Source organism: Podarcis cretensis (assembly GCF_951804945.1).
Source record: "Podarcis cretensis genome assembly, chromosome: 9".
Lineage (NCBI taxonomy): Eukaryota > Metazoa > Chordata > Lepidosauria > Squamata > Lacertidae > Podarcis > Podarcis cretensis.
Window position 1 is genome coordinate 53355712 of NC_137178.1, and position 25363 is coordinate 53381074.

General features: G+C 46.0%; 1 protein-coding gene across 1 annotated transcript; it reads left to right on the forward strand.

The window, feature by feature from the left end:
* The first annotated feature begins 2306 nt into the window (after window positions 1–2306).
* KLKB1 (kallikrein B1) lies at window positions 2307–24766 on the forward strand. Its single transcript, XM_079990056.1, has 15 exons — window positions 2307–2375; window positions 2973–3031; window positions 4685–4844; window positions 11872–11975; window positions 12930–13089; window positions 15005–15114; window positions 15824–15980; window positions 16371–16477; window positions 16599–16758; window positions 16878–16993; window positions 19415–19589; window positions 22258–22433; window positions 22625–22720; window positions 23378–23517; window positions 24419–24766. The coding sequence occupies exons 2-15, from the start codon at window positions 2974–2976 to the stop codon at window positions 24572–24574; spliced, it is 1875 nt and encodes a 624-aa protein (XP_079846182.1). The 5' UTR covers window positions 2307–2375; window position 2973; the 3' UTR covers window positions 24575–24766.
* Window positions 24767–25363: the final 597 nt, after the last annotated feature.

The following is a 25363-nucleotide window of genomic DNA, read 5'->3' on the forward strand; positions in this document are numbered from 1 at the left end:
TTGCCAGTGTTAAATTATGGAAATCATCTAGTGAATATGATCATTTTTGTTGTTCTTGTTGCTTTCAGTCTGCAAACAATACAGAATTCATTACACACACACACACACAGCCATTTGCATTGTGTCATTTGCACTGAAATGAAGGGGATGGAATAACATCATGACAGCGTAATTTATGTACATTACATAGTCACATAAATTATGCTTGTTAGATAATTTTGCCACTGCAGATAGCACAGTGAATAACAGGTTTTGGCAGAAGGCAAACTGCAGTAGAATGGAAACGGCCTTGCATTTGACAAAGACGGTTGAATGGAAAGCGATGCCTTCTTACATCCCTACTTCCAAGACTTTTCTTCTAGAATGGGTTGAGGAACCCTGGACCACATGGATGCCATTGGACTCCCAACTCCCATCTGTCCTAGATACCATCACTGCTGGTTATGGATGATGGGATCAGCATTTGGAGGGACATAGTCTCTCCATCTTTGTTGTAGAAGATGGCTAGCTTTACAATACTATCGTGTGACAGGGGTTGGGTTGTTCAGACTCCTATGTCTGGAGATAAAAGTGGTCCCTGAGAATAAAGAAGCTGGTCATCCCTGAAATAGATGAGCGACACATTTATGCATTTTTTTTAAAAAAAATACCAATGGGCAAGAGTCACTCAGTTTCTTCCTCCTTGGCATCTCTGCTCATAGCCTCTATTTCTGTTTCTCAAAAGGCTCCCACCTCAGAGGTGCCAGAACCAAGTTTCAGCTGAAAAAAAGCCTTGGTGCATAAGCAGGCTGATGTGGAGGAAGGTGATTCTCCAAAGAACTGAGCCAAAATTTAATCAATCATAAATCTGCCCATGAAAAACATGGGGACGGCTGAAGGAGCCTCTCCACCTCCATCATTCTACCTGGACACTGAGGTCCAGCACTGAGGGCCTTCTGGCGGTTCCCTCACTGTGAGAAGCCAAGTCACAGGGAACCAGGCAGAGGGCCTTCTTGGTAGTGGCACCCGCCCTGTGGAACACCCTCCCATCAGATGTCAAGGAAATAAACAACTATCTGACTTTTAGAAGACGTCTGAAGGCATCTTAATGTTTGATGAATTACTGTATTTTAATATTTTGTTGGAAGCTGCCCAGAGTGGCTGGGGAAGTGCAGCCAGATGGGTGGGGTATAATGGAAAATGCAGCTGTGGAGTTTAAACAGAATACAGATAAATACAGTCATATCTCATGTTACGTTCGCTTCATGTTACGTTCTTTCAGGTTACATCCCGTGGCAACCCGGAAGTACCGGAAAGGGTTGCTTCTGGGTTTCTTCACTCGTGCATGCGCAGAAGCGCAAAATAATGTCACACGCATGCGCAGAAGCAGCGAATTGCAACCCGCGTGTGCGCAGACATGCCACTGCGGGTTGCGCTCTTTTCATGTTGCGAACGGGCCTCTGGAATGGATCCCATTCACAACCAGAGGTGCCACTGTATTGATCAGTCTGGAGAGAACAGGACATGTTCCTGTGTGAGCACATGCTCACATGTGTGTGCTTGTGGACTGGATCAGTGGTGGAGCTTCATGCTCTGGCACCAGGGGGTGGAGAGCAGACGGGGCGGGGCTGGAATGTATATTGAATGTTCTTGTAGGTCAGCAAACTTTTTCAACAGGGGGGCTGGTCCACTGTCCCTCAGACCTTGTTGGGGGCCGGAATATATTTTGAAAAAAAAAATGAACGAATTCCTATACCCCACAAATAACCCAGAGATGCATTTTAAATAAAAGGACACATTCTACTCATGTAAAAACACGCTGATTCCCAGACCATCCACGGGCCGGATTTAGAAGGTGATTGGGCTGGATCCGGCCTTAGTTTCCCTAGCCATGTTGTAGATTTTGATGCATTCATTTTCTATGCAATGTAGTTGTTGTTTAGTCGTTTAGTTGTGTCCGACTCTTCGTGACCCCATGGACCAGAGCACGCCAGGCACTCATATGCCTGTTGTCTTTGTCCATGGAGTTTTCTTGGCAGGGATACTAGAGTGGCTTGCCAGTTCCTGCTCCAATGCAATGTAGTACCCATAGTAAACACCAGATGGCTTAGCTCATATAAATGAGAGAAAATGACATTTCTCAGAAAAGAAAAAAAACCTTCCGGTGTCACCGGTCAGCTTACGTCAGCTGAGAATCACTTTCAAGAAGGCAGAAGCAGTATTTACTGTGTGAGCTTTCCTCAAAAGTAAATATCACAGGCAGATAAACATTGGCAGAGGCAGCACGACTTATCACAAGTGGAATGTGTACATTTCCCCCTCTCCACCGCATTTTTGGGTACTGCAAATTGCATTTGTTCAGAAAGAAAAGTTACAAGTGCAGCAACTATCTCCAGGTAATGAATTTCCTTTATTGCTTTCAAATAAAATATACATCTACTGCAGGGCTTATATTAGATAGCTGGGAGCAAATCAAAAGTAGTAGTAGTAGTAGTAATAATAGTAGTAGTAGTAATAATAATAATAATAATAATAATAATAATAATAATAATAATAAAAACAAACCCCATACCTCTGGCTGGGTTTCCCTAGGCAGTCTGGATAGCTTACAACATATATTAAAAATTGTTTAAAAAATTGTCAGAAATCAGGCTTTGTTGATATTAGACGCATGCTTAAAAAAAAATCTAACTAAAGCTGCGGTAATCAACCAATCAACCAATGGGCTGATATAAAAGTACAGCACTAACTGCAGTAACTCATTATAATAAATCTTAGCTGATAGTTTAAACAGATGGGAACAAAAATTATTCATCTTTATATAATAAAAGCACTATACTTTTTGAAAATACTGAGCAATGTTAATGACAACTTTTGATGCCCATTTGGTTAAACTCCTTCTGAGACCTTGGAAATGTGAGCTTTTGAGAAATCCCTCCTTATAGCACACTTTTAAAATGGGCATTGAATATTTTATTGCATTTATTTTTTAGGATGGCATGGATTTCACAAACATGTTCTTTCATTCTGTTAATTTCTTCAGTCTCTAGCGGTAAGTACCTCTAGATTGCTTCTTGTATGTGAATATTTGTAAAGATATACCTAAATGACTTCATCGGACCAAGCTCAGAAAATAAAATGTGGAACGGTAATAGTTTATCTAACAAATAATACTGAAGGAAATCCAAATACTCTGAATTATTAATTCTAGGGTAGCCAAATTTCAAAATATTTTGCATCCTCCAATGCTTTTTTCCAGAGGAAGCTGGGGGTTTCAGTGGTGACTAATGGTGCCTCTCTCACAATTTTGCTGGACAGTGTTAAATTTATACAGTGGTACCTTGGGTTAAGTACTTAATTCGTTCTGCAGGTTTGTTCTTAACCTGAAACTGTTCTTAACCTGAAGCACCACTTTAGCTAATGGGGCCTCCCGCTGCTGCTGCACGGCTAGAGCATGATTTCTGTTCTCATCCTGAAGCAAAGTCCTTAACCTGAGGTACTATTTCTGGGTTAGCAGAGTCTGTAATCTGAAGCGTATGTAACCCGAGGTACCACTGTACTGGAGAATTTAGGTTTGAGCAATTACAGTAGATTAAAACACTCAATTGCCCTCTACTTAAAAAAGAAAAAAAAGAAACAGACCTTTTGTGATTAGGAAAGTTTCCAACAGTGACAGTGCTGGAGGGGAAAATGGGACATTCCAGGATCAAATCAGAAGCTGGAATGGTTTTGGCAATTCTAGGAATGCCCCAGGAAAGTCTGGACACTTGGAGGGTACGCACCAGTAAGTTAACTTGTCAACTGTGGGGGCAGATGCGGTTCTGTTGCCAGCACTGAAATAAAATTTAACTGCCAGTTCAGTAGGTCTTTTTGCATGAAATAGAGGAGGATGCCATTTTAAAAAAAAATATTATTTTTGTATCAGGCAGCAAAATGTCTTGGGCTAGCCTTGGAGCTGATTGGGGGTGGGGATTTGTTACAAATCATAAATAATGAGGTGAAGCAATGAGCTTCCATCTACTCCAGCCATAACATAATGGTCTACTTACACCTGCTCTGGCCACCTATAAAGGCATGGCTACTTTTCCTGATATAAAAACTCAGAAAGGAGCAACAGGAACTGTAGTTTTGTAGAGGTTAACAAATAGGGTTGTGTTAAAAATAGCACAATGTGATGCATCCCATTGATGGAAGGGTTTCTTTTTGCTCAGTGGGACCATGGTTTTTAACTTCCTGTGTTCTTCATAGGAACTCGTGAACGTAAAGCTGGTTTATAAATGAAAAGGGTCTATGGGACGGAAAGAACTTGAAGTGCAGGGGTTGAAAGTGGCTGGGTGGCTGAAGTAGGGATGCTTGCGGATTTCATTTGTTCCACACTTTGATGCTGACAAAACCGGTTTGCATTCCCTAACCCACTGTACAGAAACGTAACAAAACAGTCCGCTGGATTTTGCCATTCTCCAAACCTTGCAATTTGAAAATGAGCTCAGAAAATGCACAAAATGTGCAAAATACCCTCACTTGTTTTTAAAACACACACACATAAAATGCAACCAGAAATAAGCAAAATATTGCAAAAAGGACTATGGCAAAAGCTTTTAATAGCAACTAGAAGCCATCTTCTGCCTATCTACCCCTGCTTTGGAAAACAGCAACAACTATGTACCATGAACATATGCTAACATTTTGCATTTTTGTGCCTCAGAATGTGTGTCTGAAATCTACAAAAACACATATTTTCAAGGAGGAGATATCTCTAAGGTTTATGCTCCCAATGCAGACTACTGCCAGATGGTGTGCACGTATCACCCAAAGTGTCTATTATTTTCCTACTTTCCAGGAGACTGGGTGAAAGATATTGGAAGGTAACATTCACATTACATCTCTGATTTGTTTGTTTATTTGTTCATTCATTTAGTGGCATCTATATACAAGTGACATTAACCTTTGTCTGCATTTATAATTGCTCTTTCTGATTTGTATACATTATAAAATGAAATAATGTACTCGAACAAGACAGGTACCTCCTGTCCCAAGCTGGGTGTAATTGAATTTCAACAGCAGGGGACAGTTTTAGGAGGGGACAGTTGGTGGTTCATTTTGTTTGTTTTTACCCAGGGAGGGGGTTTCTTTTTTTCTTTTCGCATAGTTCAATAATCCACACTATAAATAAATAGCTAGATAAAGGGGAAGAAAAATAAATGCACGCTGTCAGAGCTGCCCAAGATCCCAGCTCACAGAGGACCAACGCCAGGTCGTGGTTATATACAAAAGTCTTTATTGAAGTTCAGTTTCCATTCCAAAGCCGTGGCGCGCAGCTCTACGTCTTAAACCCTAGACCGCCGAAGTTCCGTCTGAGTCTCCTCCCCCTAGACACCAGTTTAAGACTCTAGCCTTACTCCACCTCTTCCGTTGTTCTTTCCTCCTCTGGGTCCGTCTGCCCGCCGGGGTGTTGCCCTTTCTGGACTCTTCTGATTCTGAAGAGTCCCCGGATTCTTCCCCCTGCCTCTGGCGTGCTTTAGGACCTGGCTCCCAATCCGAGCTCCCTGCTGTCCCGCGTGCCTGTACATTTGAACTTGGCGCGCGCGCCCACCCGGCCACCTTCCTCCTGACCGTTACACTGCTCCTGTCACTGCTTCCCCCTTCGGGGGGGCTAGCTGGATCTGACTTCCCCTCCGTTCCCTCACTCAGCGATAGGGGCGTGGTCAGCCCTGACTCATGGGACTCTTCCCCCCCGCTACGCTCTGGTGGGGAAACTGGTCCCGATCTCCAGCTGCTGCTTTGGGAGTCGCTGCTGGCCCCTAGCTTCTGGTGCGTCCCTCCCGGGACCCCCCTTGCCCTGGCCATCGGAGCCCCCTTCTGTGAATCTTCCGATTCGCTGGAGAGGCTCATGGAATCTCTCGGGCCACTGTCATCTTCCCCTACGCTGCCCTCAGATTCTTCCCCTTCGCTCTCCATCTCCCCTCTTCCCTGTGCTTCTGCTCCTGAGCCCCTGACATCCATCCCCCCTCGAAGCCCCCTTCCCCCTCCCCCTCTTCTGGTGTGGGTTCCGGGTGCTCCAGTGTTGTGGGGGTGAGTGTAGGATACAGTTCATCTCCCCTGGTGTGCAGCCAGCCGGCTGGCTCCTGCCAGTCCGTGACGGGCTCGTCGACGTCGATCTCTGCTTCCATTTCTCTGCCGGTGTGCTCGAACCCAGGATCCTCCCCCAACACGTCCATGTCCCCCTCTCCCCCTGTTGCCTCGGGTGACGTTGCGTGCAAGGGCCCTCCCGGCAGTTCCCTGCTCCACCCCACTTCCGGTTGATCTTCCCACCAATAAGAGCGGTCTGTGCCAAACCCAGAGATTGATCCCTCTGGGGAGGTAGTCTCTGGCGCCGTTTCCTCAGCTGGTGAGAACCCCTGGAACGTGCTGGCTGAGAGTGTGGGTGTGAAAAGATATTCATCGAAATAATCTGCCGGCATGGGTCTGTGTGGGAAGAGTGCATGAAACTCGTCTTTGAGGTAGTGCTCCTCCACGGCATAGTACGGTACCCACCTGTTGGCGCTGGCCGGGGCACCTTCCCTGGCGAGGAGATATTCAACCCCCTCTTCCCCCCATCTCGAGTCTAAAATCTCTGTGACCTTGTTGAGTGGCTCTGCTCTCGGTGACCCCCCCTTCGTGGGCGCCTCGCTGAGCGGGCCTGGTGCGGTCCCTGGCGCCTGAAACCTGTGGGGTGCCTTGTAGGGTGTGAGCACTGATCTATGAAAGACCGGATGCATTCTGGAGCCCTCCAGGAGTGTCAACCGGAAGGCTACTGGATTGATCTGTGCCTCGACTAGGTAAGGCCCTAGCTGCTTGTGTCCGAGCTTCTTCTTAGCTAACGATCTGGCCGGCACTGCCTGGGCTGCTAACCAGACCCAGTCCCCCACCTGGATGTCTTCCCCAACTCTCCTGTGTTTGTCCGCCTGCACTTTGTAGGCGTGTTTTGCTAGCTCCAACTGCCGTCGGAGTTGCTCGTGGACCTCCTGTAGCTCCGCTGCCAAGGCCTCTGCTCCCTATGGCTCCCCTTTCCCCACTCTCTCTAATCCCGGGAAGGTTCTGGGATGCCGCCCATTATTGGCGAAGAATGGTGTCACCCCCATGGACACGTGCTTCGTGTTGTTGTAGGCAAACTCGGCCAGCGGTAGGTAGTCCACCCAGGTCGAGGGTTGTTGATTCGCGTAGCATCTCAGGTACTGCTGCATGATGGCGTTGACCCTCTCCGCTTGTCCGTTGGTCTGCGGGTGTCGTGCCGACGCTAAGTTGAGCTTGACGTTCAGGATGCCCAGCAGCTTCTGCCAGAAGTTCGAGATGAACTGGTGACCCCGGTCGGACAGGATGGACCGCGGTAAGCCGTGCACTTTGAACACGTGGTCTATGAACAGTTTGGTGGTCTGTTCCGCCGTGGCCACCTTCACGCAAGGGATGAAGTGCGCCATCTTGGTGAACATGTCTACGACCACGAGTACCGCCGTTTTGCCCCGCGAGCTGGGCAGATCTGTGACAAAGTCCAGGGCCACTTTCTCCCATGGTTCGAGCGGCGTCTGTAGCGGTTCCAGCAGTCCCGCCGGCAGCCTGTGTACTGGCTTGGCCCTTTGGCATGTGTCACACCTAGTAACGTACTCTGCGACTTCTCCCCTCATCTTGGGCCACCAAAAATCTCTGGCTACTAATTCCGCCGTTTTGTCCTTGCTGAAGTGCCCGGCGCTGGGCGCGTCGTGTAACTGCTGCAGTACTTTCGCGCGGAGGTCGTCTCCCGGCACGTAGAGGGCCCCTTTGCGGATGAGCAGTCCGTCGCGTATCTGGAACTCGTCGTCCTTCGCTGTGCCTCTTCGCACCTCCTCCATCTTGGATTGTGCGAAGGAATCCGCCTGCAGCGCGCGACGTACCGCGTCCAGGTCCACGGTGGCTGAAGCGCACGCCCACGCTTTCGGTGCAAAAATGTGCTTGGCCGCCACCGGTGCCGCTTCCTCGAGATACTGCAGCTTCCTGGATAGCGCATCCGCCATGACGTTGTTGTCTCCCAGGATGTATTCTATCCTGAAGTCGAAATCCGCAAAGAACTCCACCCAGCGGATGTGTCTCTGGTTCAGGAACCTCGCCGTGCGCCAGTACTCCAGGTTCTTATGGTCCGTGCGGACCTGCACCGTGTGTTTGGCTCCTATGAGGAAGTGCCGCCATGCCTTGAAGGCTGCATGAATGGCCAGCAACTCCCTGTCCCAGATGGTGTAGTTCTGCTCCGACTTGCTGAGTTTCCTGGAGTAGAAAGCACACGGCCTCCAGTCCCCTTGCGGATCTTGCTGCAACAGGACCGCCCCCACGGCTCTGTCCGAGGCGTCCGTTTCAACCCTCATTGGTCGGCTGGGATTGACGTGTAGCAGCTGTTCTTCGGACGTGAAGAGACGCTTGAGCCGCTAAAAGGACTGCTCCGCTTGGTCCGTCCAGACGAATTTCTTCTTCTTGGAGCTGAGAGTGTCCGTGTTGGCCGCCGTCTGCATTGCGAACCCCTTGATGAACTTGCGATAAAAGTTGGCAAAGCTTCTGGACCTCCTTCCGATTGCGCGGGCTCTTCCAATCCAACACCGAGTGGACCTTGGTGCTGTCCATGGCGAGTCCCTTGTCGGACAGCTTGTAGCCCAGGAAATCCACCTCCGTCATGTCGAACTGGCACTTCTCCAGTTTGGCGTAAAGTCTGTGCTCCCGTAGCCTCTGCAGAACTTCCTTGACGTCCTTCTCGTGAGCCTCCTGCGATTCCGAGAAGATCAGAATGTCGTCCAGGAAGCAGACGCACTTCTTGTAGAGAAGTCCTGCTAACACGTGGTGCATGAAGGCTTGGAAACAGTGGGAGCCATTTTGCAAGCCAAACGGCATAACTCTGTATTCATAGGTGCCCAAAGGCGTAAACATGGCTGTTTTCCACTCGTCGCCCTCTCTCATGCGTATAAGGTTGTACGCCCCTCGCAGATCCAACTTGGTGAAGATGCGACCCTTCCTCACCGTCGCCAGCAGGTCGTCGATCTTGGGCATGGGGAATGCCGTGGGCTTCGTCCTCGAATTTATGACCCTGTAATCAACTACAAGCCTCTTTTGGGGCGTGTCTTTTTTCTTCACAAAAAACACTGGACTGCCCCCCACTGCTTTGCATTCTTGGATGAATCCCTGCTTCAAGTTGTGGTCTATGAAGTCCCTGAGTTCCTGCAGTTCGTCTTCAGACATGGAATACAGTTTTCCAGTCAGCAGCGTCGCCCCCGGCAGGAGGTCAATCTTGCAGTCGTAGGGCCTGTGGGGAGGCAGCTTGTCCGCTTCCTTCTCACAGAAGACCTCCAAAAACGCCTTGTACTTGTCGGGTACCGCTTGTAGCATGCCCAAGTGTAGCTGTGGTTCATCCTCTTGCCCCTCATCTTCCTGGCTGGTCAGGATGCAGTGTTCTGCGCAGTAGGAGGAGCAGAAGGTCAATTGATGCTGGTACCATGCTAATGCCGGGCTGTGCCTGTCCAGCCAACTCATGCCCAATACTATGGGTGTGTCTGACAGGTGAGTGACGTTGAAGCTGATGACTTCGCGGTGATTCCCAATTTGCATCACCATAGGCGGTGTTTGCTGTACCACCTGTCCTCCCAGTAGCTCTCTTCCATCAACCGTGACAACGTTCAGGGGCATAGTGGCTGGTAAAAGCGCTATGCGATGTTGTTTGACGAAATCCCCTCCTATAAAGTCTGCATTACTACCAGAGTCAATGGTAATAGGGACTTCCATGGTGAGTCCATTGGGTAGCTGGAGTGATGCAGTGAGTTGCACCACTGGTTTGGGTGGGAGGGGGTCTGTGGGCTGTAAAATCCCTGGGGGCTGCTTCACTGACTCGCCTGGCTGGGCTCCAGTGGCTCTGCCTCCAACCAGGCTTGGTCGTTTCCCTGTAGCTGTTCCCCCTGCTGAACTGCTCCCCTTACTGTTGCTGAGGCTGCAGTGTGCTTGTGGAGCCTCTGGGAACACTCTTTGGCCATGTGCTGTGCACTGTCGCAGATGTAACACTTCCTGCTCCCTCTAGGAGGCTTCGCCTTGACTGCTCCCGGTGTTGGGGCTCTGGTGGCTGTCTGAGCCCTGGCACCACCTATCTCCATCGGCTCTTCTCCCCCTCCCAGTGGAGGTGTGGACTGGGTGCGCGCTGTCTCTCTGGGTAAGAAAGGAGGTGATCTGGCTAGTGTGCGTCCCCAACGCCCTTCATCCTTGCTCCACAGGCGGTCTTCCAGACGCACCCCTATCGCCAGGGCTCTTTGGACGACTTCCGTGGTGCTCTTGGGCCTCTCCCCCCTCGCAATTTCATCTTTCACCGCCCCATTCAGCCCTTCCCAGAACAGGTCTCGGACGGCAGCTGAGTCCTTTTCCCATCCCAGCGCATTAACCAACGCAAAAAAGCGGGAGTGATATTGTCTCACAGTGGCTTTGCCTTGTTTCAATCCATGCATTTCCCTCCTGGCAACATCCACATCCACTGCAGATTGAAAACAAGCGTCCATAGCCTTAATAAAGGCATCTGAATTTTGGAGGGCGGGATCATTGTCGCGCCAAAGATTGCGCAGCCACGCTTTAGCTTCTCCATGCAGATGAGTTATTATGAACCCCACTTTCTCCTCCTCATCTCTAAAGTCTTTCTGAAGCAACTTGAGCGCGAACACTACGTCTGCTCTGAAGTTAGGATACTGCTGCAGGCTCCCATCGAAATGAGACACGAGGCTGCCCCCCCTCTTTCCGAGGCCAATCCCCTCCGGCTTGGCACCTGGTAGCCCCTCCTTTCTCAAAATTTCCAACCTGGTTTGCAGATCCTGGCAGAACGCGGCTGATTCCTCCTCTCTCTTCCTGGATGATGCTACTTCCATGGAAAGCCTCGTGACTGCTTCTTGCAGGGCTGCCAATTTCTCCTCTGTAGCCATCCTTCCCGATCTTCGTGAGCTCGCAAAACACCAAGTCTTGCCCCTCGCTGCGTCAACTCACGCTGCGAAGGTTTTTTTGTGAGACGGAACTTACTGTCAGAGCTGCCCAAGATCCCAGCTCACAGAGGACCAACGCCAGGTCGTGGTTATTTACAAAAGTCTTTATTGAAGTTCAGTTTCCATTCCAAAGCCGTGGCGCGCAGCTCTACGTCTTGAACCCTAGACCGCCGAAGTTCCGTCTGAGTCTCCTCCCCCTAGACACCAGTTTAAGACTCTAGCCATACTCCACCTCTTCCGTTGTTCTTTCCTCCTCTGGGTCCGTCTGCCCGCCGGGGTGTTGCCCTTTCTGGACTCTTCTGATGCTGAAGAGTCCCCGGATTCTTCCCCTTGCCTCCGGCGTGCTTTAGGACCTGGCTCCCAATCCGAGCTCCCTGCTGTCCCGCGCGCGCGCGCCCACCCGGCCACCTTCCTCCTGACCGTTACACTGCTCCTGTCACTGCTTCCCCCTTCGGGGGGGCTAGCTGGATCTGACTTCCCCTCCGTTCCCTCACTCAGCGATAGGGGCGTGGTCAGCCCTGACTCATGGGACTCTTCCCCCCCGCTACGCTCTGGTGGGGAAACTGGTCCCGATCTCCAGCTGCTGCTTTGGGAGTCGCTGCTGGCCCCTAGCTTCTGGTGCGTCCCTCCCGGGACCCCCCTTGCCCTGGCCATCGGAGCCCCCTTCTGTGAATCTTCCGATTCGCTGGAGAGGCTCATGGAATCTCTCGGGCCACTGTCATCTTCCCCTATGCTGCCCTCAGATTCTTCCCCTTCGCTCTCCATCTCCCCTCTTCCCTGTGCTTCTGCTCCTGAGCCCCTGACACACGCTATAAATGAAGGGGTCCTTTCCAATTCTTTGATTCTATGATTCTATAATCTATTTCTCTTCTCCTTTCCTTAGTGTCAGGTTTGCATGCTTCCTGAAAGAGACTGATACTCAAGCGTTGCCAAGGATACCCACCAAAGGGGTAATCTCTGGACATTCCCGGAAACAATGCCCTGGAGTCACTGGTAAGGTCTGCTGGTTCGGAGACCCTACAAAGCAGCCAAAGGGACATAGGAAGTAGCCTTATACCAAGTCAGACTATTGAGCCATCAAGCTCAGTGTTGTCTACATCAGTGGTGGGGAACCTCCAGCTTGAAGGCCCAATTCCCCCCTCCAGGCCTCCCCATCTGCCCTACACCTGGTACCCTATATCTGATGTCACACATGGGGCAGGTAGGGACATGGCTTGGCTGAAAGGGGGTTTTCAGGCAGTGGCAGTCAGCTAATCAGTGGTGCCTGCAAAGTCCTGTGCACTGGGGTCTGTAAGTGTCAACAATCATTTGATCCCTGGGCTTGCAAAGTACTATGCACTGGCCCATGCAAGAGCCAATGACCAGACGAATGGGCTTGCAAAGCACCGTGCCTTTGCTTTCATGGTATGATTTCAAACCATGCAAGCAAAATCTTGACATCAATGAGACATCAGGTGATTGACAAATAGCTAGGACCACCTACTTCTCAACCTTGGCCCCTGGTGGGGAGGGGGAAATAAGGATCTGCTCCTATGCATCTTTACTCAGAAGGAAATCCCACTGTGAAATACTACTACTACTACTATACATGTGAATTGCTGCCCTGCCTGAGTGGGAACTGCTTCCCAGGCTGTCAAGTTCTGAGATCTAGGGGGAAGAGGCTGTCAGCTCAGTGGAAGACCATGTAACTAAGAAGTTGGATCTGGGTCCTAGGCTTTATAAGGTGTGATGCATTGGGATTGGCCCTTGGGACTAGTACTGGCATCTAGGAGTTGCCCTTGAAGTCTGGACCTCTGCCTCTCAAGCTTACTGTTGAAACAGAGCAGTGTGGGCCTTGGGGTATGGCACTGATGCCTGGTTGCTGGGAGATAGAGATGCCTCTAGATGCCTTGCTATCGGTGTTCATCTGCATTTGCAGATTGCTGTTGTCCTTCTGCCCCTCTCCAGCTTGCAGCAAGGAAGTCCATGAAGGGTTGGATATGCGAGGAGAAAACTACAATATAACCACTGAAGAAAGCTATGGCCACTGCCAAAAAAGATGCACCAATGAGAATCACTGTCATTTTTTCACATACACCACAGCTTCATTTCACGATGCACATTTCCGGTAAATAATGCCAATATGCTTTTTAATTGGACCCAATGGACTTCTCAGTACTATGGATCAGATAGTTCGTTTTTCTGTATATGGCAAGTGGACTACAATGACTCTGATGCTTTTGCCAGGCAGGAAAACAGGGACCACAGGCTGTTTGCTCCAGGATCAATCATCTGCCCATAGAATTAAAGGTAACAAATTGTCACTTACCCACCCCTGGCATTTGGCCACCATGCAATGTGGCTTTTAGGCTGCATAAATTTTCCCACCCCACATAATGGCATCAAAACCTTCTGCTATGCCAGCCCTTAGCCTGGATTCAGGTCCCTGTACTAGTGTGAGGGTATAAATACTGTTTCTTATGTTACTTCTGGGGTAATAAATGTGGTCATTAGGCTGTAATATTCATGCCCTCTGCCCCCATCTAGTTAAAGTTGGTTCTGAAACTGCTATGACTTGAATTAGTTCTCAGGTTCCAATGGAACCAGGGGTTGTGGGTTTGTTGCTCCTTAACAAGCTATGATCAGTGGCCTACCTGTTGTTGGCTTGCCAACCATCACACCAGAGAATGGCATACTATTCAATCCAGATAAAACACAACGAACCAGAAAATTTCCATGCTTCAATGAAAGGAAGTATTTAAAGACAATTCTCACATTTCTGCACTCAGAGTTTAGATATCTGCTCAAAATCCCCCAAGCTCTCCTGTACAGATCATGTATTTTTGTCAGTTTTTATAAAATTGTGCTGGCCATGTTGAGATTATATAAATTAGTTATGGTCTTTGGCTCATGCAATCCTCTACCCATATACCTGGGAACAAGCCCCTTTGACCTCATTTGGACTTACTACTGGGTAGACATGCATAGGATTGCATTAGCAGTAGTGTTTGCTGCCTAAATCCATCCTTCTTGCAGTAGCTAACAGTACTTTCTGTTGTCATAAAATGGTATTAAATTGTCTGCAATAGCACAAGCTGAATTAATCTATTTCAGAACAGTTTCAGTATTCTCTGCTGTGGATTTAAATGTGCTAATGACCCAGCACTTTGGGAGTCAAATACAGATTGTTCACAGACTGTTTACCTTTATGCTGGTATAATTTGATGCACATATATCAACATTCTGTTGCAATCATTTTTCAAGCAGAATGCATATGAGTATAGCATTATTAGTGACTTCACATGGTGAAATATTTTATAGCAGCATTATTCTGATACCTATCTACCTTCAGAGCACAGTCACCGTGATTAATTGGATGATGCTTGTGGATTGCTATTCTAATAAGAATTAAAATCCAGAAGCACACAATCAAAATTAGTACCTGCTTTGGTCTTTTTAAAAGTTGCCCTCTATTTTCCACACTTCAGGAGATGGATCAGGTTCTAGATCATTTCCTTTAGTAAAGCATTTAACCAAACAAAACATACAACTATCTGGATTTTGCTTTTTTAATGCAGGCCTCTCTATCTGGCGCTCTCCTCAGGGCTTGCCCCTCTCCCTTGACCATGCCCCTCCTGGCTTCATTCTACAGCTTCCTGGCCTGTTTTTTCCTGACTAGACTATATCCCTGAATTATGCCTCTTGTTTGTCTGGACTGAGGACTGAGAGATGTGTCTGTGTCTCTCTGTGTAGAAAAATCTCAATTTTTGTTTGGTTGGAATGTAGCTGATTGTACAAAGGTAAGAGTCACATCATTTGTATCGAATGCCTTTTTCTCTGGTCCCACCCACCATTTGCATGCAGACCCCTAAAGTTTGTTCTTGAGGGGACATGGCCCTCAGGCTGAAAAAGGGTCCCTATGCCTGACATAGAGGAAGGCAACAAATTTGGAAAACAACAAATCTGAGGCTAGATAATTATTTCCTTTCCTTTGACTGGGTTCCTATTTCATGCTAACAGTTTAAATCTCCTTTCTCATTCAGCAATAAATGCTACTTGAAGTATAGTGCCAAGGGAACACCAACCAGTATAAGGTATCTAAGTGGCGTTATGTCAGGATTCTCATTAAAGGCATGTCAAGGTGCCGATACAGGTAAATATGTATATATTAAAAGAAAACAGTAGGGAGAGTATATTGTAGGGTGTTTTGATACAATGCCATAGGTGTAAGTAAATATATATTCCATACAGCAGCCATTTTCAACCTGGTGACCTCTAGATGTTGCTGGGCTCAAGCTTTCATCAGCCTCAACCAACATGGCCAATGGTCATAGATGATGGGAGTTGTAGTCCAACAATATTGGGAGGGCACCAGTTTGAGCCCCAAATATTGCAGGGCTCTGACACGCACAAGATGATGACGTGGATGTGACTATGAAAAAGAATGGTTATAGTAAAGGTGCCAATAACATTGTGCCAATAACATATTTGAGTTATAACATAGTCAAATCTTATCCTGTTTTGCTAATTTATTCTCACAACAATCTTGTGAAGTAGTTATGCTAAGAGATAGTGACTTGCACAAGCCCTTGAATGAGCTTTGTTGCTGCGTTGAGAATATGGATTCAGGGAATGAAAGGTCAAACAGTGTCACAATACACAATACACAATACACAACCCCCTGCTTGGCAGGGGGTTGGACTCGATGGCCCTTGTGGTCTCTTCCAACTCTATGATTCTATGATTCTATGAAATTCTGGAGAATTCGACTCCATAACTCTCAGACCAAAGTGATATTATATGTGTGTGTATTTCTTGATTTCATGGATGTGTTTGACTATACACGTTCATTTTCTGTGCAGAGTGTCGGATGGACATTTTTCAGGAGGAATTTTCTGGTGTTACGGTTGCAAGAGTTCTGACACCTGATGCCTTTGTATGCAGAACAATTTGCACTTACAACCCAGTCTGCTTATTCTTTACCTTTTATGATAGTGATGGAGATGTAAAACACCCAAAGTGAGTATTACTATCAAGTAGTCTGAAGACATCATGCTTCCTAATAACATGTTTAAAATTGTAACAATCTCTTTGAAATATTTATCCTTAGCCCTTGTGGATGAGTCAATGAATATCTGGGGTGTGTGCATGTGGCAGCGTGCCTCCTGTTTCTCCACTCCCCTGATTGTTGAGCACTACAATTCCCATCATTCCTGACCTCTGACTGTGTTAGCTGGGGATGATGGGAATTGTAGTACAAAAACAGCTGGAAACCCATGTTTGGGAAACCCTGGTTTACAGAATCAGAGGATATGATGTATTCAGAATGCAGCTGAAGAGGCCTAGAAGCACTTTCAGTATGCAATCAATACTATCACTGATGAGTTTGTGTTTGTGTTTTGGCTTTAGATTTACTTGCCAAATGATGAAATCAATAAATGGCACACCGGAGAGTTTTGTAGAAAGACGAGTTAAGTCTGGTTTCAGTCTCCTAAGCTGCCGGACAACTACACCAGGTAATGCATAAGTTATGCTGCCCACAAAGCAATTTCATGATTGATGAATTCCTTGCCCTTATCATGATAATGCACTGTTTTTATTTTATTTTGTTTGCAATGGTTACAAACAAAATGGCAGCCTGTCATGTTATGACTCACAACAATTTGAACTTTCTGGGGGAGCAAGTGAAGGCAGACTATGTCAAAGGAAGCAAGGAATGCCAACAACTTTGCACAGACACGGTCCGCTGCCAGTTTTTTACATACGATTCAGACCCAACATTGTGCAACCGAGAAGGGTAAGTTTCTGAAATAAATCAACAAACGAACATCCCACAATATTAAGATTTACCCATAAACTTTTCCTTGCTGAGCAATATTCGAAAATTGAATCCGCCTTCCTTTCTTTTCTTGATAGCAAATGTAAATGCTACCTAAGAATGACTGCCGATGGGGCACCAAATAAAATTGTGACTGAGACGGGAAAGGTTTCTGGCTATTCTTTAAGATTGTGTCAGGTTAAAGACAGACTTGGTGAGTCAAAGTTGGAAGTATGTGGTTAACGTTTCTGTATGTGGGCTTCTAAAAGCATCTGGCTGGCTGGCTGTGGAAGCTAGACGGGTGTCTAGATGCTAGACGGGTTAGCAGGGGCAGGCGGCCTGGTGGCAAAGTGTTGCAGTGGCATGGCTGCTGCTTACCAGAATGGTGCTGAGGTTAGTGCTGAGGCAGACCTGTGTGGGTGCTCTGGTGGAACCAATCAAGCACATCTGCCAGTGTGCCCATGCACACCCAGCCTTGCTGCCACCCTGCCCTACCCCCACACACCATCCAGCTCAATTTTGGCAGCACTGCTGTTGGGATGATAGCAGCGCAGCACTATTCCACCCTGCCAGCCACTTCTCTTGGGATATCTTTGGTATGTTCCATCAGGCCTCATGTGCTTCGTTGAAGGTTTTGTCCTATATAAGAGCCATTAAAGTTCCCAGTTAATTAATTAAATTTTAGTCTAGGCACATTGCATAGTTATTGGGTGCTCACCAGAGGCAAAACAGATTTGCTTTCAAAATGCCGCCTTAAAATTATCTTCTCCGTTATTGTATATTCACTATTCCCCATATATTGTTTTGTTGCTTTAATGATTGCTGAATATTTATTGAAATTTGCTACACCTTCTTGGCCTCCTATTATGTTTGAAATATCAGTAATTAATGGTATTTGCAAGCTGACATGCAATAGTATTTGACAAGGGCTTTCATGCAGTAGTGCTTAGTATTTCATGATAACAGATGGCTGACACACAATGGTTTATCATATGAACAAATTTGACAGGTAAGCATAACATAATAATTCCTGTTTGGTGCCAACTGAAGTAACCAGTGAGACAACCAAGTCTATAACACTACGAATTTTTGTTCATCTGCCCAATATTGTCTCCTCTGAGGTCTCTAATCTGCAAGGCTCTGCTGTAAGTTTATATACAGCAATATAGAATAACCTAAGGCTATATAAACAGACTGTGTGGCCCAGTTCAGGAACAAAAGCTGCCTATAATCCAGAATTAACAACTTTTGATAGATACCCTGATATCTCTTCTAACTTTGTAAAGCATACTTCCTCTGTTTAATGTACCAGAGTCTGTCTGTTCAAAATGCTGCTCATGTCCCTGAACCTTCTGTGGTCATTCTGCACAAACATTTCTGTACAAACATTTCTGGGGTAGTTCTGTCTAGCTATCAAGTGCCCATCAGCTTCTGTTTGCTGGTTTGTGTTTACTTTTCTTCTTAAAAGGGATTGCATAGTAAAGGCCTCTTAGAGCTTAATTTGTGCTTGGACAAATCTTTCAATTTCCATTTCTCTTAGTTTCTTATTTTTCCATTTTGAAATTTAGTTCTTCACATTTCCAAAGCAGTTTTGCCACTTATTTATTTATAACCCCTCATAGAAATTCATCAACATTTAGGTGACATTTCTCCTAATATATGAATTTTGCATTCAGTTTTGATTCAAATGCACATTTTTTTTTGCAAGCAGTTTTCCTAACACAATGCACGTTCATAACTTATTTTCACTAATATATGTGAACTTGATTGAGAATACCTGCACTGGAGTACAAATTTCACCCTTTCCAGTTTCTTCATTTAACTCTTAGCTCTGATAGGGAAGCTTACTGTTTGGTGAGGGAGACTGAGAATAGTTAGATATCATGAGTTCCATGCCACCTTCGAAAATGTATCACTTTCCTTACTGGAGTTGACAGCAGCTTTGTTTAAGTTTGGATTGGGGAAAAACAAAACAGGGAAAGAACTAAACACTCCTCTGCTTTTGCACTACTGCTCCAATCCTTGTGGGAAGGGACAGTCCCACACCTGCTGCTTGGTTAAAATGAAAGCATCAGGATGTCAGTGACCGGCTGTCCCAAGTCATGTCTGGTTAGCATTTGATTTCCTAAAGTCACATCCAGTTTGACTTTGAAAACAAGGGAAAGGACTTCACAGTGGATTGAATTGGTCTTCTGCCTGTAAGTTACAGGCCACAGAGTCCTTTTGTCTTAATAATGTATCTCACAAAGGCCTGAGAAATACACAAGATTGAACCTAGTGGATACAAGGAGAACTAGAATCGTTAGGAGTTTGGATAATCTTAATTCAGAGTATCAGTGATGAAATATAGTGGTGACAAAATTCTAGAAGACCATTGGGAGGTTTGGGTCAATTCATTTGCCTCAATGTAACTGAACTTGCATGCCTGTTGTGGTAAAAGCCCACATATAGTCCTTGAGAGAGGGCATAAAAGAAAGTTTTTATTTTTTTAAAAAAAATCATTAAATTTATTTTAAAAAACTTCAAAGTTTTATCATTTTAATCAACCTATGTGATCTGTTGCAATAAACAAAAACTATGAGGTAAAAACTATTTGTGCTAGAAAAACATTGTTGAGATTTAAGTATTTTCTTAGAATGTGTGAAGCAATCTGTGAAAATGGGACGGATTGTTGGAGGAACAAATTCGTCTTCTGGAGAATGGCCCTGGCAAGTCAGTTTGCATGCAAAATTATCTCTTCAGAGTCATCTATGTGGTGGTGCAATCATCAGTGACCAATGGATAGTGACTGCAGCCCATTGTACAGAAGAGTGAGTAAAACCTCTGTGAAGTAAGCAAAACCGAATTGTTTAAATGTTTCTAAGTTGCAAGGGATGAGCCTTGAAAACAGTGGGTGAGATCCAGTTATGTCCAATGTAAGAAGAACTCCTCTAGTCCAGTGGGACTTCTGGTTTCTCCCTTCCACCCCTCCATCTGTTCCGGAAGGTTCCCCAACCTCCTGGAGTAGGTTTGCTGCATTCATGTTTGTGAGGGGAGGATGGAGAAGTCCCATTATGCTAATAGATGCCCCCTCATGCTATGTTTGATGTTTCTCCGTAGCACCGGTGGCCTAGCAACAAAGCACATTTCCCACAAATAGCGGCTCTGTGCTAAATTCTGCAGGCATCTGATGCCTGGGGAAAACCATGTGAAGAGACCCAGGAATGGGTGGTAGCAACAGCAGCAGCAAGTCTAGAAACAGCTGAGGCCATAGAGTGACCATGCAGTGGTTGGCCATTGCGCACCCCTAGCAACGCCTCGTGAACCCCTAGCGATGCTTTTGTCTGAGCCTCTGCCTTTGCCTCCAGCCTCCTTCCTCCTCCTTCCTCACCCGCTGAATGGCATGGAGTCGCTGCCCTGCACTCCCACCGCTCTCTGGCTGCTTGTTCCAGAAAAAGTGGGAATGAGTGGCTTCCCTCACTTTCTGCCGTTAGTCCTGCTCTCATGTAGTTTGAGTGAGTGAGTGCCTCCCCATTAATCCAGGATGCAAGGAGTGAGGTGAACTGTTTCCCTTTGTGTGTGTTAGCCTTGCTCTTGTGCTTGCTTGCTTGCTCTCCCTCTCTCACCATTGTGTGGGGGGTTGCACTTAGGTTAGTAAACTGTAAGGGTATTTTTGGCTATGGATGTGTGGAGCTGGTGGCACCTTCTCCTAAACTGCAAATGAACAAGCCAAGTAAGTGCACGCACAGTAGGCCTGGCTTTTCTTCCCATGAGCTTGAATGCATGTGAGATAAAACCCTCTTTTTATAGGAGTAAAACATGACAGTGGAGCATCATTCTATAGTTTGCCTCAGGTGGCAAAATATCTTGGACCATCCCTGCCCTGCAATATTGGTGAAAACTGTCTATCTCACTAGAGAGATGACTGTACATGAAATTACTGGACTGCTAGTGGGAAAACTTAATAGTAGGGTAGGAGGGCTGGGGGGGGGGGGAAATCACTCCTGGCAACCAATGCACCCCTTTGGTTTCAGATAGTACATGGGTAAAGGTAAAGGTAAAGGTACCCCTGCCCGTACGGGCCAGTCTTGACAGACTCTGGGGTTGTGCGCCCATCTCACTTAAGAGGCCAGGGGCCAGCGCTGTCCGGAGACACTTCCGGGTCACGTGGCCAGCGTGACAAAGCTGTATCTGGCGAGCCAGAGCCGCACACGGAAACGCCGTTTACCTTCCCGCTGGTAAGCGGTCCCTATTTATCTATTTGCACCCGGAGGTGCTTTCGAACTGCTAGGTTGGCAGGCGCTGGGACCGAGCAGCGGGAGCGCACCCCGCCGCAGGGATTCGAACCGCCGACCTTTCGATCGGCAAGTCCTAGGCAGACAAGTCTAAAAAATCTGGGACACATGGTCCTCTAGCAGCTATGGTGTCTCATTTACCAGAAGTAATCTAATTAGCATGGGTAGGCAAACTAAGGCCCAGGGACCGGATCCGGCCCATTGCCTTCTAAATCTGGCCCACAGACGGTCCGGGAATCAGTGTGTTTTTACTTGAGTGGAATGTGTTCTTTTATTTTAAAATGCATCTCTGGGTTAGTTGTGGGGCATTGGAATTCGTTCCCCCTCCAAAATAGTAGTCCGGCTGCCCACAAGGTCTGAGGGACAGTGGACCAGCCCCCTGCTGAAAAAGTTTGCTGAGCCTTGGTATTTAGTGTTAACTCTCGAAGTGTATACTTAATTCTGACCAAACTAACCTACCTGGTGTATATTGTGCTCTAGGAGGCTTAGTTTGGTCAGCATTGAGTATGCACTTCCATAGGTGCATTGGTTACCAGATGTGAAATATATAGGCATTACCATATTTTTCACTCTATAAGACGCACCAGACCACAAGACGCACCTAGTTTTTGGAGGAGGAAAACAGAAAAAAAATATATTCTGAATCTCAGAAGCCAGAACAGCAAGAGGGATCGCTGCACAGTGAAAGCAGCAATCCCTCTTGCTGTTCTGGCTTCTGGGATAGTTGCGCAGCCTGCATTTCCTCCATAAGACGCACACACATTTCCCCTTACTTTTTAGGAGGGAAAAAGTGAGTCTTATAGAGCAAAAAATACGGTATTTTCAGCTCTGCTACCCCACTATAAAGATTAGATTAGATGGATCCTGGGGCTGATCCAGCAGAGCTATGTGCTGCCGTGCTCTTATGTGTTATGAGAAGAAGGGAAAGACTACCAAGGCTTCAAGAAAGGCATGGGCATGTTATAAATGGCTCCAGATGTTATGAGGCACCCAAAAAAAAGCACATAGAGTATTGGGGAGAATTAGCTGATACAAGAATAGAAATGAAAAGAATGCAATACAATACAGTGGTTTAAAACACAAAGAAATAGCTGGATTTCTGTGTTGCAGGGATCTTAGGTTAGCCTCTCTAAATCAATGGAAAACAGCCTCATATTCAAAGCTTTAAATAAGCCTGATCTTTTAAAATTGTTTCTCTGCTTAGCCTTCTGGTAACAGATGTTTGGCGTGTTTATGCGGGCATTTTGAAGCAGTCAGAAATAAATGAAGATACCCCCTTCTTCAGAGTTCAAGAGATTATTGTCCACCCTAAGTATGAGTATTCAGAGACAGGATATGACATTGCTTTAATGAAACTGGACAAGCCAATGAACTTCAGTGGTACGTGAAACTTTTAAGTTTACTGCAAAATCTTAAGCTAAAGTAACTTGACTGCAGTAGCTTTTAACCAGCTATTGTTCCAACCAAGTAAAAATTACGATTGGCGTTCTTACAGGAATGCGATGTAGTTTTAAATGAATTCTCTTTCCTCCACATTTAACTATCTACTTTTCCTTTCAATGGAAATTCAGCTTTACAGCAACCTATATGCTTACCATCTGAAGACAGAATGAATACAGAATTCACCAACTGCTGGGTGACTGGATGGGGTTACACAAAAGAGAGAGGTATTGAAAAAATAAAACTAAGAAATGTGAAATACTTATCTTTGGAAATGATCATGTTGAATCCAGAAAAGATGAAGTCATGCCAGGGAAAAATCCACATGCTCTGGAGGGGAGGGTTTCCTGTGACCTATAGGGTAGCAATTGCACTGATACATAATCTAGAAGCTTTCAATTTTGCACTGCCTACAAATATATAAATCTTTTAAATGTGTAATATATGTGGGGCCTTAATTTGATATTAGAAATGATGCACTTAGTGTTTTCAAATTGATTTCCACCACCAGTGATGTCACACCAGTGATGTGCAGGCTGGGCAGTTCCGTAACCAGTGGAAGTTACATGAAAAGAAGCATGACAGAGCAGTGCATAGAATCATAGATATGGAAGGGACCTCAAAGGTCATCTAAGGCAACCATCTGCCAATGCAGCATCCTTGATCTACGGTCATTCTCTGCATGTGTACAGATAAAGCAGACAGTCTACATAATGGGTGGGTGGATATTTCAGACTCCTGGGAGCTTCTAGTTTCTTGTGACAATTTAGTGAGTCCCGACACACAGTCTGGAAATTACTGAGCTAGGAGGAATTGGCAACATTGTTGACATCTCTCTCCCCTTCCTGCTTTGTGTCCTGTTTCCATCATTTGTAACACTGTAGGTGAGATACAAGATACCCTGCAAAAAGTCCGCATCCCCCTAATATCCAATTTAGAATGCCAGTCACGATACCAAGAACACAGGATAACTGACAAGATGATGTGTGCTGGCTACAGAGAAGGTGGCAGGGATGCTTGTAAGGTAACAGCCCCCTTTGTGTTACTTAGGATTTATGTAATTGACAAATGTTGACCAGTTTAATTGCCAAAGTATCCTGGGAATTGTAGTTTGGTGAATGAAGGTGATGAGAATCCTGCTAGAAATCCCTTGCTGTCTCTCCTACTACAGCTCCCATGGTTCCCTGGGAATAGTTAAAGAAATAAGCATTGGACAATCTGCACCATGTATTCTCTCTTCATTTACTTTTCAAGCTAACTTATGACTTGAGAAATCTAATCTTTAACATCTGCTTTGGCTTGTAGCAGTGTAAGCGGAACCGGCCATTTCTGTCCCACTTTTCAGGAAATCAGTGTAACGATTAAATATGGTGTGTCCTGCTTTATATTGTTCTCTGTAGATGGGCCGAGACAAAAAGGTTCCATTACACATATGGCACAGTGAGCAGACTTGCTGGCACTGACTAAAGGGTTAAAGTAAAATCATTCCATGTGCCTTTGCCTGGCAAGAAGGCCATTTTCATTTCCTTTGAAAAATTAAAGGTAGCATCAAACAATGAACATGTGAAGATATGACATGGGTTTGGGTGCTTAGTTAATGCCAATTCTGCAGACCACACATAAATTAACTCTTATTTACCCTTGGTTTGAATTGCAAAAATATTAAAGTTTATTGGATTGAAATCAGCGCATGTAATGCATTTGAGATTTATCACCATTTTACATTTAAACAGATTATGAACATATTATTTTTGAGTTCTGGTGGCGTTACTCTAATGAGTATGTTTCTGCCCCTGTTGTGGTTTGTTTATACTCAGGAAAAGAGCAGTTGTTAATTTGGATGTCCCATTCAAGACCAGGACTCTCACATGGCCAAAATACTGACAATATGTGTGTTTCTTCTCTCTCTCTCTCTCTCTCTCTAGGGAGATTCAGGTGGTCCTCTCTCATGTGAACATCAGGGAAGCTGGTATTTGGTTGGTGTTACCAGCTGGGGTGAGGGATGCGCTCGTCCAGGTCAACCGGGAGTTTACACTAATGTGATTGAGTTTGTAGACTGGATTCATGAAAAAGCCTTGTAAAAAAAATGTCCAGTGACCTAAACGTATGGAAGACGACAGAATATGATGTCAGACAAGCAGCTCTAGAATTCTCTGAGAAATCTCTGAGAGGCTCTGTGAACTTGTGGTTTTTGAAAAGGCTAGTTAGCAGGGTTGAAACAAAGACTGAACTCATTTGACCTGTTGCATGCAATAAAAATAATAACCCCCAAAGTGGCAAATGCCTTTCACCCTGGTGCTCATATTGAAACTGACCGATGTGTATTCAAATTACAAAGGGGAATGAATGTACTAGAGCCAATCACTGCTTGACAAATGTAGTGTGGTGTGGTGTAGTGCTTAAGAGCGGTAGACTCGTAATCTGGGGAACCGGGTTCGCATCTCCGCTCCTCCACATGCAGCTGCTGGGTAACCTTGGGCTAGTCACACTTCTTTGAAGTCTCTCAGCCCCACTCACCTCACAGAGTGTTTGTTGTGGGAGAGGAAGGGAAAGGAGAATGTTAGCCACTTTGAGACTCCTTCAGGTAGTGATAAAGCGGGATATCAAATCCAAACTCCTCCTCCTCCTCCTCCTCTTCTTCTTCTGGGACATATCCTACGTGGATATTGTCCACACCTAAGCATTTCAGTGAGTTTTGGCAAGCATAACTCTACAAAGTAGAGTATGATTTCAGCCATAAATGCAATATTTAAGACTCATGGATTTCACCATGATGCTGATGTTGACTGCTCTGTTGGATCTATATCGCCGCCTCATTGCTCCTGGGTGGCTTGCAACAAAATCCTAAACACACAATATAGGGTGAGAAT